Below are 16,181 nucleotides of genomic sequence, written 5' to 3'. Positions count from 1 at the left end.
CCTGCTATTCAATTTTCCCTTCCCAGATAGATCATTCACATTTTCCAACAGTTTTAAAATGTCAGTCTGGTCAGACAATCTGCATTCGATAGATCTTCTCCTGTGATGATAGGCCTCTTGTGGTTTAAATAGAAAGGGGTTGATTGGAGTGGAGCGCAGAATATGCGGTCTGGTCTAAATTAAATAGACTCTTGTACAATTTGTCTTGCTTTTCTAAGGAAGGGGCGGGACAGAGTGAATTGCTACAGCCACAGGGGATGAATGAGCATGTTTAACAGAGAGCAAGCAATCCCAGATTCGAACCCTTTCCACCGAGAAATGATAATGAGGTCAGGGACTGTAGAAGAGTCTTCTTACTCTCTGAGGTTGATGCTTGTGACTATATGAGATGTACAAACAATGAGTAGTGCTTACTTCATCCTTGTTTACATGTAAAAAGGTGTAACTAATTATCTGTAAGAGAAAGCATTTGGATATCACTTTCTTCTGTAATAAAGCAATGATTGTATATTTTAAATAGTACACCCTGTGCATACTGTTGTCTTCTTCTTGTTTCTTAGCTTCCTTCTGCTTCTGCATATAAGTATATATACACACACATTGTGATACTTAAAAAAAAACTTTATTTCAATAATAGAATAATCATTTACACGGCTCAGTAATGCAATGCGAGCATTGCACTTTGTCCAAATAGCTGAATGAGCCCATTTATCACTACATATAGCATTTACAGCACCCAAGATAAATCCAGATTACTGTCCATTAAATAGCAGAAATGATAAAATACCTTATCACAATCATAAAGTATCCTGGGTTGAAGGGCATCCCATAGCCCTGATCCTGGAGGAACACTGTCTGCTGCTTTTCATTCCAGCTGAGCTCTCTGTCTCCAGTGCTAACTGAAGACCTAATTGACCTGTTCACTTATTTAGACTGTTATCTTGTTTCCTTAGTCAGTAGGGAGTGTCAAAAACGCCCGACTTCAAGGGAACTCTTTCCAACAACTTTAACACACAGCCTCTTCTCAATTTGCTTGTGGCTATGTCTAACCAAACGGCTCTGAATAGTTGACAAATTAAGATGAGCCGACAAGACTGGGAGTGACACTGTATCACACACACACCCACTGTAGGAGTGACAGTATTCGACATGTCCACAGTGGGAGTGACACTGTCTCAGGCATTATTTCAGTCCAATCTGTAGTCTTTACAGCCTTCACATTTATGTCACAGTGGGAGTGATACTGTATCATATACACCTACAGTGGAAGTGACTCTATAGCAGATTTGCCCACAGTAGGAGTGACTCTACAGCAGACTTGCCCACAGTATGAGTGACTCTATAAGACTTGCCCACAGTAGGAGTGACTCTATAGCAGACTTGCCCACAGTAGGAGTGACTCTATAAGACATGTCCACAGTAGGAGTGACTCTATAGCAGACTTGCCCACAGTAGGAGTGAATCTATAGCAGACTTGTCCACAGTAGGAGTGACTCTATAGCAGACTTGCCCACAGTAGGAGTGACTCTATAGCAGACTTGTCCACAGTAGGAGTGACTCTATAGCAGACTTGCCCACAGTAGGAGTGACTCTATAGCAGACTTGTCCACAGTAGGAGTGACTCTATAGCAGACTTGCCCACAGTAGGAGTGACTCTATAGCAGACTTGTCCACAGTAGGAGTGACTCTATAGCAGACTTGCCCACAGTATGAGTGACTCTATAAGACTTGCCCACAGTAGGAGTGAATCTATAGCAGACTTGCCCACAGTAGGAGTGACTCTATAAGACATGTCCACAGTAGGAGTGACTCTATAATTCATGCCCACAATAGGAGTGACTCTATAGCAGACTTGCCCACAGTAGGAGTGACTCTATAAGACTGCCCACAGTAGGAGTGACTCTATAGCAGACATGCCCACAGTAGGAGTGACTCTATAGCAGACTTGCCCACAGTAGGAGTGACTCTATAAGACTGCCCACAGTAGGAGTGACTCTATAGCAGACATGCCCACAGTAGGAGTGACTCTATAAGACATGTCCACAGTAGAAGTGACTCTATAGCAGACTTGCCCACAGTAGGGATGACTCTATAAGACATGTCCACAGTGGGAGTGACACTGTATCAGACTTGCCCACAGTAGGAGTGACTCTATAAGACTTGCCCACAGTAGGAGTGACTCTATAGCAGACTTGCCCACAGTAGGAGTGACTCTATAAGACATGTCCACAGTGGGAGTGACACTGTATCAGACTTGCCCACTCTATATCAGAAATGCCCATAGAGTGAGTGGCACTGTATCAGACGTGCCCACGATGCACATTTTCTCCTTCTGCTGAGTTACATTTTAGGCAACAAACCTGAATCTAGGCAGTTCTGATACTAGGAGAACGGTACAGAATTGATGTCCAGTATAAATCTCATTTGACCTCTTAGAACTTGTAAGGAGCAAAAAGTAGGAGACAAAGTGTTACACTCTTGAACCAAGATTAGAAACCACTACGTTTCTGCTGGAATTAAAATTTCTTGTGTCTACAAAAATCTAGGCATGTGCTCTACAAAACTGTCTCTTTCCTTCCCCATGCCCTATTAAGAATATGACTTTTTAAATAAATTAAAGATAAGACTTTAGTAAAATAATATTATAAATATCAGCCATGCCCTAAAAGTATGTATCCTTGGTAAATCCAGCATTTATGTAGGATTTGTCCTCTGGGCTGGGGCTGGATGAAATCTCTCTGGGGTCTTTGCTAAGCCCATTCACCTGGTCTCTTGGCTGTCCCTCTTTCATTGCCAGGGTGTCGGAGTTTTTGCTGAGGTCCTGCAGGCACAAACAGACTTTAATGAGCACTGCGCCCAAGACAGAGAACTTCAGCTCAAGATCGTGAGGTCAAGAGGAGGGTAGCAACAAGGGGGCTCAGCAATTGTCTTCTTATCACTGGCCAGTACTGAGACCACTGGGGTTGAAAATGCATTGCATGGAGATAAACCTGATGGACTACAGCCAAAGATTCTGGTGGCTGCAGGGGCAGAGCTTTTCAAAGCTATAGAGATGAAGCATACAATTACACTGTCAGATCTGCAAGACCTGCTGCTTTAAGTCTTTATACCAGATGCTGACATCTTGGGGAAGCCTTTAACCTTTAATCCTATGACATTACAGTACATTATGGGAAATAGATATGTGCAGAACTCTACTAAAGCATGTCATATGTGACAATAACGCAGACCAGATCTTTTCCACTGCCTGCCCCTGCTTCTCCATGTGTGACATGCTTCATTGGAAACGAAATAACTTACCACAGTCTCTTCATCATGCGGCACCCCACACCAGCACAGCTCTTTGTATTTTTCAGACCAGAAACAGAAGAGGTTGCACACTGGCCGGATCAACAAAGGCTTGACATCTTTACCCCTCTGGGGGCCTGAAACAAAAGAAAAACCCCAGGCTCATAAAATATCTCGCAAGCCTCGCTGCCGTCTAAACTGGAAAGAATGCGCATGACTTCAGACTCTGTTTCGCGAGCCAGGCTGTAAAAACCAAAGCACTCCCTCCCTGGCAATGCCAGCTGTCCTTTCTCGGGAGGGTGAAGCCCTGCAGCCTGTAAAATCGACGAATGTTCCAAAAAACATGACAGGTTGTAAAAAAATGAACAGAAAAGATTGGACGGATTTTGATCAACCGGCTGCCTACTGAAGGTATAGATCCCACAGAGCATCCACTGGGATGCCGTACTGTTATTTATCCTAAAATGCTTTAATTACAACAGCAATAGGAACAACAGGAAAAGTAGACAATGAACACTGTACCTGAGAAAGTTCTATTTTTCCACACTGATGTCAATCAGGAAGAACTCCTGCAGTACCTAGTGTTGTACATAGTGCCGTACTGTAGAACCTGTTTTTGTGTAGTGAGCACACACACCTGTTACAAGACTGATCAGCAGGCCTGCTGTCATAGTGGCCACCCAGCCCACAGCACTGTAATACAGGTAAGACATGGAGTACCAGGAATCCGCAAGGGCAGGCCTAGAGAGATCAGAGCGGCAGTTTAAAGGCTGTCCACATCACAGTACAATACGTACAATAAAGAAGCACCAAGCCATGATGAAAGATTTAGGTATTTATTGAGAACTTTGCTTAAAAAAAAAATGTAATTAAGTTCCAGATGCTGAAGGTTATATTTTCTGACACACTTGGCCGCTCGTTAAGCTACCCCGACTGTCATGCTTTTCCAAGCTTTACCCACTGCTGATTTTATTTCATTTTTTAATATTTCCCGAGTTTTTTAACAGGAGATAATAAAATGATCTAGAAACCGCATTGCTGGAGTAGTAAAGTCTAGTGGGATTATAAAAAAATGGCACCAGCTAACGTGCTTATTTCCTGGATTCAAACATGTAGGCGATGTTAAGATAAGGGCACCGGTTAGTGAAGAGCTGGAGTGAGCGATTAGTCTCGCTGAAACAAACACCTGTCTTCCATTAACTGGTGTTTTGCACCTGTGTAAGATCTGGGCTTTTTCATTGGCCCATTCAGGGTCACATGACTGGCCTGGGCGAAAGAGCAAAATGTTTCTCATAGGAGCTGACTTCCTTGTTTTCCTGTGACTTTAAGGTATGTTTTTAAATTCATGCTTTCTTCAATTGCAGGCACCGGTTATTTAACTGCATATGTGCCTGTATCTAGAATTGACAAGACTTATACAGTTCACAGACTTTTAAGAATGTTAAAACAAACTAATTTGTGAGTTTATAAGGGTTGTTACACTAATTTAGATGTGTGTTGTACCTTGCACAACAGGAGATTAAGGGAGCCCTGATCTAAATTTCCTCAAAAGGCACTGACAAAGTTAACCCATAGGGTTACTTAACACTGAAATGAGGAGCAGGGAGTGCAAGCAGATATTGACAGGACTGAAAATGGAAGGCATTCCTCTCCACAAAGGATTGTGTGTGTGTGTCTGAAACAAGATATCACAGGGCATTCATCTTGCTGAACCATATCCCCTGGGATTCTGCAAGACGCAGCAGGATGAGATCCTTAGATCAATAAACTACCAGGAATGAAATCAAGCAGGGTGGACTAAGTGGACTTGTCTTTTTTGAAAACATTTCTGTCTTCTTGAGCCCTAATGCATAAGGGATCTGACTCTGTGTTCCAGATTCTTTCCATTTTCACGCTCGCAGGAGCTGAAAGCTGAATCGTGCCCAGCTATGTCCTGCGCCGACTCAGTGGGGGGGATATGGGGGTGAATCCTGTGACTGCAGCTGTGGGTTTTGCACACAGTTCCTTGGTGGATGAGTACCTTTCCAGTGCCAGCGATGGGGCCAGCGTGGTCAGGATGTCCGAGGTGTTCAGAGGGACACATCCGCTGGTGTTGAGAGGCAAAGGCATGGTCTTCCCAGGAGGAGCTGGGTACACGAAGGCCCCGATTCCCGCCCAGAACGACAGCGTGATCCCCACGGCCAGGCCTCCCACCGCGCCCTGTAGAGAAGACCGCAGCTGACGCCACCAGCAGGCCGGACACGGAAAGGTACCGCCTTTACTTGTGCTCACACACTCCTCTTCACTTCCGAGGTCTAGAGTCAGACTAGAGAGCTGCTTCTCCACACTGTTTCTCCTCACGCTTACCTGAGATGAGATCAGCTTGACAGGGACTCCTATTTAGCAAATTGTTGTGTTGGCAAGTTTTTGTTTTGTTTTGTTACTGTGATTCCACGGACTAACAGGAAAAAAGCCCAGCACAGGCCCCAGGGAAACACAGGCCTAGTCACTTTTCCCATGAAAGATTACAGGCAGTATTTTTGGCAGAAGAAACAAACCATAGAATTTTTGAACAAAGCTTGTCGTTTCTATAAATCTGCAGCACTTCTGTTGAAGACGCTATGATTCATTCTAGTAACACAAACTCAAACATGTAACATTTCATGTGTCTTACCAAGATTTTTATGCAATAACTCAGTGTAGAATGGAAAAATATTTAAACATTTGCAGCCTATTTCCTGGCTTCGTTTCTTTCCTGCCTGTTCACAGAACAGAAGTCTGGGTTTCAATTGATTGAATTATTTTTTGAAAAATGCAGATGGATGCTAAAATGCTGATTTATTTTATGACCAAGTTGGATAAAGGTCACATGAGCATTGTAAAGCAGTGGCTGTCTGCTGGTTTTCATCCCCTTAAATCTCCATTTCTAGTGACTGATGCTGTAAACTAATGTTTGTATGTTCAGCATTTACTTGTTTCTGCGCTTGGTTTTGAAGATACCCTCCTTTCACTCATCATCAGCTTACAGACCTTTCCTCTTTACTTGATCATTAACAGTGCGCTCCCTTATTTCTGCCCCAGCAGCTCTTAAGAAGTGATCATAAGACTGTATCATCAACAGGAGGGAATGAAACTGGATCAGACACTGCCACGGTGAGCTTTTTGTCCCTTCTGCAGAGGTCCACGTGGCTATATTTAGGGAAACACACCCTGAATGAGGGTATTTCTGAAACTCTCTGAAAGAAGAAACGGGTGCAGGATTGATATCACTAACACATCCCACTCCCAGGTATCACACACAAGTCCAGGGTTGGAAACGTTTTTTTTTCTAAAGTGTGGTTTGTAAGGAAAACGTAGTTCAAACTCACCATCCAGTTTGTGCAGGGGAGCAGGATTCCCAAGGAGAAAAGACCCAGCATCGGGCCTCCACACATCCCATGAATGCTCAGAGCAGCCTGGATAGAGTTTCAGGGCAAAGGACAGTGAGCTTTGCGGCCTGTAGCCTGACAGTCCCAGAGAAACCCTATTAATGCAGGAATGCTCCACTGTTCAACATGCAATCCGCTGTCTAGATATCTGATCACCACAACTGTATGATGCTGTACAGCGTATGATACTGCTCTATGGTATTTGTAACGAAGCATTTACGGTATAATGCTAGACAGACAAATCCACGATGCCTGTATGATTTGTTAAAAGCCCACATGTCAACAGACAAGTCTGTGGAAAAGAAGTGGATGGACACTGCGATTCGGAGACGAGGTTACCTGTACAACTCCACCCATGTAGGCAGCAGCCACGGCCATCGTGGTACAGGCAACCCCAAACACCACACCTGCGGGTTCAAAGAGTGGGTAACACAGAGAAAGACAGAGAAAGTTCATTTTCGGCTAGCATCACCTACATTAGGGTCCAGACTGGGCTACAGCTCACCTGTACATTTTAGAACGTACTGTGTATTTCCGACAGCAGCTGCTCTCTTACTGTGCTTACATTGCTCAAACTGGCTCACTCCCTCATCACCCTGGGCTCTGCTGCTTTGTTTTCTTTAAGCTGCTCCCTGGTCCTGATCCTGTCCTACCCTTTTCTGGATTGTCTCTGTCTCAGCTTTGCCTGCTATTTGCCAACTAGTTCCAACCTGGTGCCTCTGATAAATTTCTTTCTGTGTCGTTATTTCACACTTCATATATTTGGTTGGTGTGTTTTTTTTACCCACTTACACAGCCCTTTGCTGATCCAGGTGCCACATCTGTCCGTCAGGTTGTTAAAACAGTACTTGACAAAATCTTCGTAAGTCACTGTCGCAAGGGCATTGATGCTGGCGGCCACAGTGCTGTGAAAAACACAAAGAGTTGACTATACAGTATAACATGGCTTGTAATACTTGGTATTCCTGTTTCTCTGGGTAACAATACCAGGTCCCAGAGAGCCATCTAGACCAATATCCTGGTTTTCATTTCACCATCAGCTCTTGGTGAATTAAGATGACTTAATAATCGATTCAATTAATTAGTTTCCTCTGTTTATAAGTCTTTGTGCCCTGTGGAATTTGTTACCAACAGGCCTCGATAAGGCTGTGGTTGTCCATGATCAGGATTGGGTAGCACCCCTCTTAATAAACTCCCAGGTACAGCCGGTTTCCTTTTCCATCCTTTCCTGAGCTCTTCCTAAAGTGAGATTGGTGTGTGAAGTGGGATCTTAAACTGGATATCCAATTCTCCCTTTACCTACAGTAGGAGAGTACAGTTAAAATGAAATGTTCTTTGTGGTGTTTAAATATAATGTGAATATATTTAAAATATCTATAGGTGTCAGACTCCAGTATTGCAGCATTGGCATAAGAACAGGGAGTTCTGTGGTTCTTAAATGCCCTTGAGAGCTATAGGTGTTTGTCCTCTGGGATGATGTAATATCCATTTTGATTAAACCAGGTGGGTATTCTAAACATTTTGGCTTGTGTAAAATTGAAGTGCATTGTCTGATGTTTTGTTGGTGCTCTGGGCCACAGTCGGGAGCCCCTTGATTAAGGGCTGGATCCAGGTAACCAGTAGCATGAGCTCATCACTGCCAAGGCTCTGCCGTGAAAAACCACAAACCTCTGAACCTTTTTTTAACCCCAGGGGTAACACTGAACCTGTGGCCAATGCTGAATGAGATCAGTCTGCTGGCTAATGCACTCTCGTGCCCCAGGTGACTTCCGTGCACTTGATCACGTGCTCTCCGAGCTACCACGCCGGCTTCTCCCGACCTTTTCATGGCTCGGGTGCTGTGGCACAGGCGCGTGTACACACCTCAGGGTCCCGCTGAAAGCGCAGGCCACAAACAGGCCTGGGAGCCCCGGCAGGTGTCCCAGGATGTCCATGACAAAATAAGGCATGAGCTGCAGGAGGGAGAGAGGCCGATCAGAGTGGGCAATGGGGGATCGGGTTCTCTTTCTGATAAGGGTTCCCTGATCCCCAATCCACACCTGTTACCTGTAACGTGCAGGAATTGTTTTGCTCTTCTAATTACAATGCATTTTTTATCTTCACTGATCTTCTTTAGTGACCCATGGAAACCAGCAGCACTACAGTACATAACAATAGAGCTTTTACATTTTAAAATCATACAAGTGTATTTTTTTTAGTGTAAGCCTTAAAAGATCGCCTCGGTTAAGGGTTTTAGCCATGGGACTGTACATTGCTGGCTTTTAGCCTAGAGTCTGAGAAGCCAGTGGTTATCGCCAAGATAAGGGCGTTCCTGTATCTCGGAACTCGAGCTCCTTTTTTTAAACCTACAGACGATACTTGACAATAAAGTGTAAATTGCTCAACGAGACGGATCTGCTTTTGCTTCCTTTTCAATGCGTGGAGTAATAGATTTTTTCGGATTTAGAAAACCGCGGTGGAATTAAATCCTCCTCATTATAAGCAATTTGTCAGATTAATATTGGGTATGTAAACTACAGCTTTATTTAGACTACTTGCAAATGAATGGGAAAGGACTATTTTTTCAAGTATTTAGAAACAATGCATTTCACACCGCCTGTGATGAGTCTGTTACTGACATCAAGGCACGCACTGAAATGCAATCAAACATCCGGTCAGTTATCGTTATTGACCAGTCTTGCCTTCTTTTGACTGTTAGTTTAACAGCTGTACAAAATAAATACCTGATCTGGTGCTGACACGAAGCCGGCAGTCCAGGGGTCACAGTCCCTATAGAAACTGTACATGATGAGTCCAGAGAAAACCGCGCAGACCAGGATCACCAGCAGCCCAAGCAGGTTGAAATACAAAGCGCTGGGGATTAGAGCAGACACCACAGAACAGAAGCAGGTGAAGGATTTTCAGTGATTCTTTATGTTTCAGTGACATTAACTAGTTACGTGGCCCTGTGCAGAGGTATTACTGGGGCCAGTAGGGGGCGCTCACCCTGCGGTCTATGTGTGTCCTCATTCCCCAGTACAGTGACGGGGACACTATACTGTAAAAAGGCGTTGTCCTTCAGATGAGACATAAAACCGAGGTCCTGACTCTCTGTGGTCATTAAAAATCCCCGGGTGTTTCTTGAAAAGAGTAGGGGTGTCACCCCTGGTGTCCTGGCCAAATTTCCCCCTGGCCTTTACCAATCATGGCCTCCTAATAACCCCCATCTCTGAACTGGCTTCGTCACTCTGCTCTCCTCCCCACTGAGAGCTGGTGTGTGTGAGAGGACCGGAGCATCATCCAGGTAGATGCTGTATGTTGGTGGTGGTACCTGCAAAGCGCTTTGAGTAGAGTGTCCAGAAAAGCACTATATAAGTGTAAGCAATTATTGTTATTACATTTTTTATTTGATTTATTTAGATGTTTCTCAAATTTGCCCTCTGATCTCATCCCATAACGCCCACGCGCACATCCTGTCAACCAATGTTTCCAAAGAAAAAAGAGGTGTTTTAAGTGCTATGAAAGCAGAAGGAATACAGAATAAAAAAAGTCTCCCTGCTGGCTCAGGACCAGCAGTCTACATATGATTCTGACTCCTCCTCCTCCCTTGTGCTCTGTGGCCTGTGGTATCAGATGGTCATTGATAAAAAAAAAAAGCATTTCTCACAGTTTGGCTTGTTTCTCCGACTTGCAGGAGATGCATCTCTGGATGGTGGACTGGTTAACCCCGTATATTCCCAACCAGGTGAAGGTTCCTCCAACGGTTATGGTCCAGAAGGTGTGTCTCCTCAGCGGGTCAAGATCAAAGCTGAGAGCACAGAGATGAGGTTTATCAGTAGCTGAAGGAAGTTGTGCCACTGGTCTTCGTGTGTTTGTTTGGCCTGTTCTTCTACTCACTCAAAGATTTCCAGTCTGGATCCCTCCTGGGCCTTCTGCCACACCGCAGCGGTTCCCCCACTTTTTATGGTTCCTTGAATCAGAACCGTGAGGAAGCCCATCAGCATCACCACCATCTGAAAGGCGTCTGTCCACACCACGGCCTTCAGCCCCCCCTGTCAATCACACACAGTCAGGTCTGCTGTGCAGCTACTGCCTCACACTAGAGGGGAGTCCTCTAGATTCTGCCACCCGGATCTGCAAAACGCACAAATCTACAACAGCCAAGACTCCGTTTGATTTTTATGCTTTTTGGGTTTTTTTATGTGCAAGCACCCTTTGTAAACCCAGACTTACTTTGTATTATTTCCCACTCTTTTTTTGGTTTTGAATTTACAGAAATGCCCGCCCCCCCCCGGTGTAAACTGGCAGCCCCACTGGAGCTCAACAGGTGTGAGCCTGGTCAGTACCTGGATGGGAGACTCCTGGGAAAGCTGAGGCTGCTGCTGGAAGAGGTGTTAGTGGGGCCAACAGGGGGCGCTCACCCTGTGGTCTGTGTGGGTCCTAATGCCCCAGTATAGTGATGAGGACTGACTGTATACTGTAAAAAGGTGCCGTCCTTCGGATGATGCATGGTAACAGAGGTCCTGACTCTCTGTGGTCATTAAAAATTCCAGGGTGTTTCTCAAAAAGAGTAGGGATGTTACCCTGGGGTCCTGACCAAATTTTCCATTGGCTTTTACCATTCATGGCCTCCTAATAATCCCCATCTCTGAACTGGCTTCATCACTCTGCTCTCCTCCCCACTGAGAGCTGGTGTGTGTGAGAGGACTGGAGCATCATCCAGGTGGGGCTGCACACTGGTGGGGGTGGAGGGGATCCCTATTACCTGTAAAGTGCTTTGAGTGGAGTGTCCAGAAAAGTACTATATAAGTGTATGCAATTATTATTTAGTTAATAATATTAAGCTGGTGGGGAGCTGGTGGCGGTGTTTGTGGGAAAATTAGCTCATTGAGGTCCTGAAGGGATTTCGACGTTGTGCGTTTTGAGATTTTTAGGAAATGAAGTGGCATTAAAGGCAAGGTGAGTAGTAGTTACCAGTGTGCAGTAAAAGGTACAGACAACTCCTGTAGCAGCTATGGAGCCCCACAGATTGAAGCCAGTCACTGCAAAGGAAACAGTGGAAAAGACAAGTGTTTCAGGACATATCTATCTCTCAAAGAACAATGCTTAATTGACACAACTAGTCAGTGCTTAGTGCTTAACATGTCAAGGCCCAAACCTTGTAAAGGATACAGTCCTTGGCAAGCCTATCATGTTTTCTGTAACTGCAATCGAGCTTGGATTGCTCCTTACTCAAACATGATAGATCGCAAAATAACTGACTAAAGGCCTTTCTGGATTCTGCTTCCCAATGGTCACGAAGGAACTATCAGTGAGTTAAAACCTCTGAGTCTGCCAGTTGCTTACCTTGATTCAGAGCCAGAGCAGGGGCATAAACCACAACTCCAGTGTACAGAATCTGTAGGCAGAGTGAAATTAGAAGGAGTCAAGACACTGGAGTTTTTATAGGTCTTTCTTCACACATTAAGGGTCAGTGTAGCATTGAGTCAAGGGGTCTCCTGGCCTCCTAGCTGCATGGTTTGGGGTTGACATCCCTGCTGCGCTCTGCGATCCCTGTTTTCACCTGTGGTCAAAGTAACATGACTCCAACCTTACAAGCTGTTACAATCCTGGTGGTAGCCTGCAGTGAAGGGGGAGCCTCCCTACTCCCCTACTCCCACTGCAGAGCCACGATAATCTCTACCCTGCCCTGAACCTCTAGGCTCGGGGTACACAACTCCCGTCCTTGAGGACCAGAAGATTACTGGTCTTTCTCCCATCTGAACCCTTTATGAACCCAATTAAACTCATTATTTGCTCATTTGGACCAGTTGAAAGCCCTTCCGTGCTCTTAAGAAGCTGGAGATTTAGAGAGACCGACTGTACAACACCCGCTGGACAGTGGCCCGCTGAGGACCAGAGCTGAGCCTCCCTGGTCTAGGCTGGAGCACAGCCCTTTATTGGCCTTCTCCACACATGGGCCATCGTTTCATCAGAAGTACCTACCGTCTGCACCACGTAGATGAGTGTAGCTGCCATGCGGACGGTCCTGCTGAACCTCAGCTCCAGATACTGGGAAAAAGATGGGAAATTGTCTTATTAACTGTCTCAGACCGACTATGTCGCAGCAGCTCTTTGTGAGTGGAGATTAAATATCTGAGTGGCTATTGACTGAACGATTCATTTTTGTTTTATAATTCGTCCGCACGTCTGTGCAACAAAGTTAAAATTTAAGGATTATGTTCAATTTCGATATCTGTCAAATGAAGGTTTGGCACAGTCTAAATGACATGTTCTTTTCCTCTCTCCTCTTTCCCCTTGTATCGTCTGACTGGCCTGGCTATGTATATAACGCAAAGAATAATCAGATTCACGTGTTTTCTACTCTGGAAGTTCTCGGGGAAAATGTTTTATGACATATTGCGCTGGCTCAGATTTTATTCTCTAAAACAGGATGACAGGATAAAGTTCATTAGCTGGACCTTCAATCTTTGTCCATTTAGTTGGAGATAAAGGACCCAAGAACAAATGCCAAAACTGATTCTGATGAATCACCAATGTGGCATGATTTGTTCATCAGCTTCATCATTGTTTCACACTTTCTATATACAAAATCAAGGACTTGGACTGGCCTTGATTTTCAGGAATGCCCAGATGCCCTGCATTTTCTAACTGAAAATGAAGACAGCCTCGCTCTGCAGACAGTCATGGCAAAACGTGAGAAAAAGGAAAGGACATTGGATTACCTCATATGTGCTGGTGATCCCAGATCTATAAAAGACCGGGACAAAGAGTTCTGCTGTCATAATGACCATTATGGTGTATGCAATGCCGAAGATGATGAAGGATGCCCCAAAACGATACACGTCCGAGGGGGTCCCCAGCACTGTGACAGCGGACATGAAGCTGGCCGTCAGAGACAGGGCCACTGGACCGCAGGTCATCTGCTTGCCCCCCACCAGGAACTCCCTGGAGCTGACCTTCTTCCTCTCCTTGACCGCAAAGAAGATCCCGATCCCAGACGAGATCACAAACAAGGCGGCGAACACCACATAGTCCCACACTTGGAAAACGCCCACCCCAGGATACTCGAACATCATGGTCAATGTGTGTGCGGGGAGGGGAGTCAAACCAGGAGACGAGATGAGATAGATCGAGCAGGACCTCTGTTACTGTAGGTGCCCCTTTATCTGTTCACTGGCATCCTCTAAAGGTATCAGTCCTGCGAGGAGAGGCTGGTTAGGTCTTTCACCAGGAGTGAAGCTTCAGATGGAGAGGAAGAGCTTGTCCTCAGGGAGGTACAGCAAAAGATCTCATGCAATGTATTTGGAAAGCGCCTAGAAAGAAGCGGTCCAAAACTAGTTCTGCATTTCACAAAGTGCCGTCACGAGTGCCCCATCCTTCCCTGAAGACTGTATCCCTTGCACACCGCAATGCTTTATGTAGTCCCAGTGATGAGGTTAAAGTGCTGGAAATGCTTTTCAGTGATGGGATAGGCGTAGGAGATAACCTCCCATTCCCCCCTGCTCTTGAGCTCAGAAGGGCAGCAGCTAGTTAAAGATTACACAGGAAAGTGTAAGAAAAAAAACCTCTTTGACCTATCAACATTCACAGCATCCCGCTGTGATCAAGAGCTGAGTACGGTGGCTGATAAGAAATGTCATTTTCCACTTTGTTGTCGCTGATGTCATATTAATGTTCGTTTCTCCTTCGGGGGGATTCCGTATCTGTCATCGATCTGTCTGAAGTTAGATTGACAAAGACTGCTCCTCAGTTCGGAGATCATACATATAACGATGTGCTTAACCCCTTCACAAGCTCCTGCGGACTTCTAAAGCTCTGATAACTTGTCAAATAAGTATAAATTTATCTTTGTAGAAGAGGTATATTGGCATACTGTAGATTGTTCTTTTGTGTACTTACACCACAGTGCCATATGGTAATTACTCTTCTAAATCTTGTATTAGTTACTCATATAAAAGACCGTTGCACCTGAATCACAGTGAGACAGATTTGACCAATGACAACATGATACATTTGCTTGATAGTCACTGTAAACTACCAAAAACAGAACAGCTCCTGAGGCTAACAGAAGACTATATATGTTTGGATTTTGGATGTTTGGATGCTTATATTTGGGTTTTGCAGCTAGGAATGGTTTCAGACTTTTTAAGAACATAAGAAAGGTTACAAACACGAGGACTTCATGGGGGCCATCTAGCCTATTTGGTACTTAGAAGTTAACTGATTAGTTGTGCAGCCTGTTCCATGTACCCATAATCCTTTGTGTAAAGAAATGTCCCTGATGTCAAATTTAAACGCAGTTCCTCTTAGTTTCCACCTGTGTCCCCTGGTTTGTGTTTCACTGTTGACAGTGAAGAGGCTCACTGGGTGGATGTGGTCAAGCCTTGGAGGGGTCATTTTTTTTATTTCAGTCCTTTTGAAAGAAAAGACAGAAATGCTCAAAGTTGTACTTTCTCTCAGCAACTCTGCTTCTTGTATGCTACATGAATCACAACATGTTTTCACCACTTATCTTGGCTTACTCACCATTCGATAATGATAAACAAATTTATGGACTGCACTTGAAGGAGCAAGTTATTCACTGCAGTGTTTAGTGGTTCTGTAGTATTAAACACAATACATTCAGGCTGAGCTAGGATTCAGTCATCACACTGTATCTACTAAGACAAGACACTGAAACCACTGGTGGGCTGTGCCTGTATACAGCCTTCAACAATGAATAACGTGTTCAGGTAAACGTGTAATGAAGAGTTCACGGAGCTAGTCACTCATCAATTGCTCTGTTTTGGAATCCATGCTGATGCTGCTAAACACAAAAAAGGGCATGGTGTTAGTATTATTCATTAATTGAACCAGTACAAAATAAGTCATTTACAAGGCATTTACAATATGCAAGGAGAGGTAATTTCAACACTTAAGCACACACCCAGACTTTCCAAAAGTCATTAAATGTCATTATAATGGGCTCCATGTCAAATGTGTGCTGTGTGAGCAAACTCTAAAAAAAAAAGGTTATCTTCTGACCACCTGATGACTGTAATTTTAGTATGCCATTATGCTAGAGCAATGTTATAACATTTAAACCGTCTCAGGCAATTGATTAAGTTCCAGTACAATTTTGTGTCAGGTTTGCAAAAACTATCATTTGACGTTCTTGGATATCTTAATAAAAACATACTTTTTTCTTGCACATTTCCCATATAGATTTTTCATGTTTTGTCTACTTCAAAAAATTCTTATTATTCCTCTAATTCAGAATTATAAGTAATTATAGGTTTATAGGTTGCGGTATGTCATTAATGCTTTTACTAATTATAGGGTTCATATGATGCAAGTGAGCATTTGCGTCCAATGTTCCTTGTTTTAGCCATAGTACTGCATTTTTCCCCAGGGAGTGTTTATGAATACCATAAATATTAGTCTCCCTTATCTTCATTTACTGCTTAGATAACACAGTACTGGTGTTCATTGTCACAGCAGGTGTTCTGTTATAGTTAGAGCACT

At 44.2% G+C, this 16,181-nt stretch overlaps 1 protein-coding gene across 1 annotated transcript; it reads right to left on the bottom strand.

The window, feature by feature from the left end:
* Positions 1 to 626: 626 nt before the first annotated feature.
* Positions 627 to 14,049, bottom strand: slc5a12 (solute carrier family 5 member 12). The gene is made up of 15 exons (XM_088935248.1): positions 13,400 to 14,049; positions 12,660 to 12,725; positions 12,021 to 12,072; positions 11,649 to 11,716; positions 10,572 to 10,726; positions 10,342 to 10,482; positions 9,419 to 9,548; positions 8,559 to 8,647; positions 7,488 to 7,600; positions 7,035 to 7,102; positions 6,636 to 6,722; positions 5,309 to 5,487; positions 3,926 to 4,029; positions 3,301 to 3,425; positions 627 to 2,821 (listed from the first exon to the last, which is right to left on the bottom strand). Exons 1-15 carry the CDS (start codon positions 13,751 to 13,753, stop codon positions 2,663 to 2,665), a joined length of 1,890 nt encoding a protein of 629 aa, XP_088791374.1. The 5' UTR covers positions 13,754 to 14,049; the 3' UTR covers positions 627 to 2,662.
* Between the last annotated feature and the right edge of the window lie 2,132 nt (positions 14,050 to 16,181).

The sequence above is a fragment of the Atractosteus spatula genome, chromosome 16, assembly GCF_055471065.1.
Source record: "Atractosteus spatula isolate fAtrSpa1 chromosome 16, fAtrSpa1.hap1, whole genome shotgun sequence".
Taxonomy (NCBI): Eukaryota; Metazoa; Chordata; class Actinopteri; order Semionotiformes; family Lepisosteidae; genus Atractosteus; species Atractosteus spatula.
This window is presented reverse-complemented; position numbering and strand designations above follow the sequence as displayed.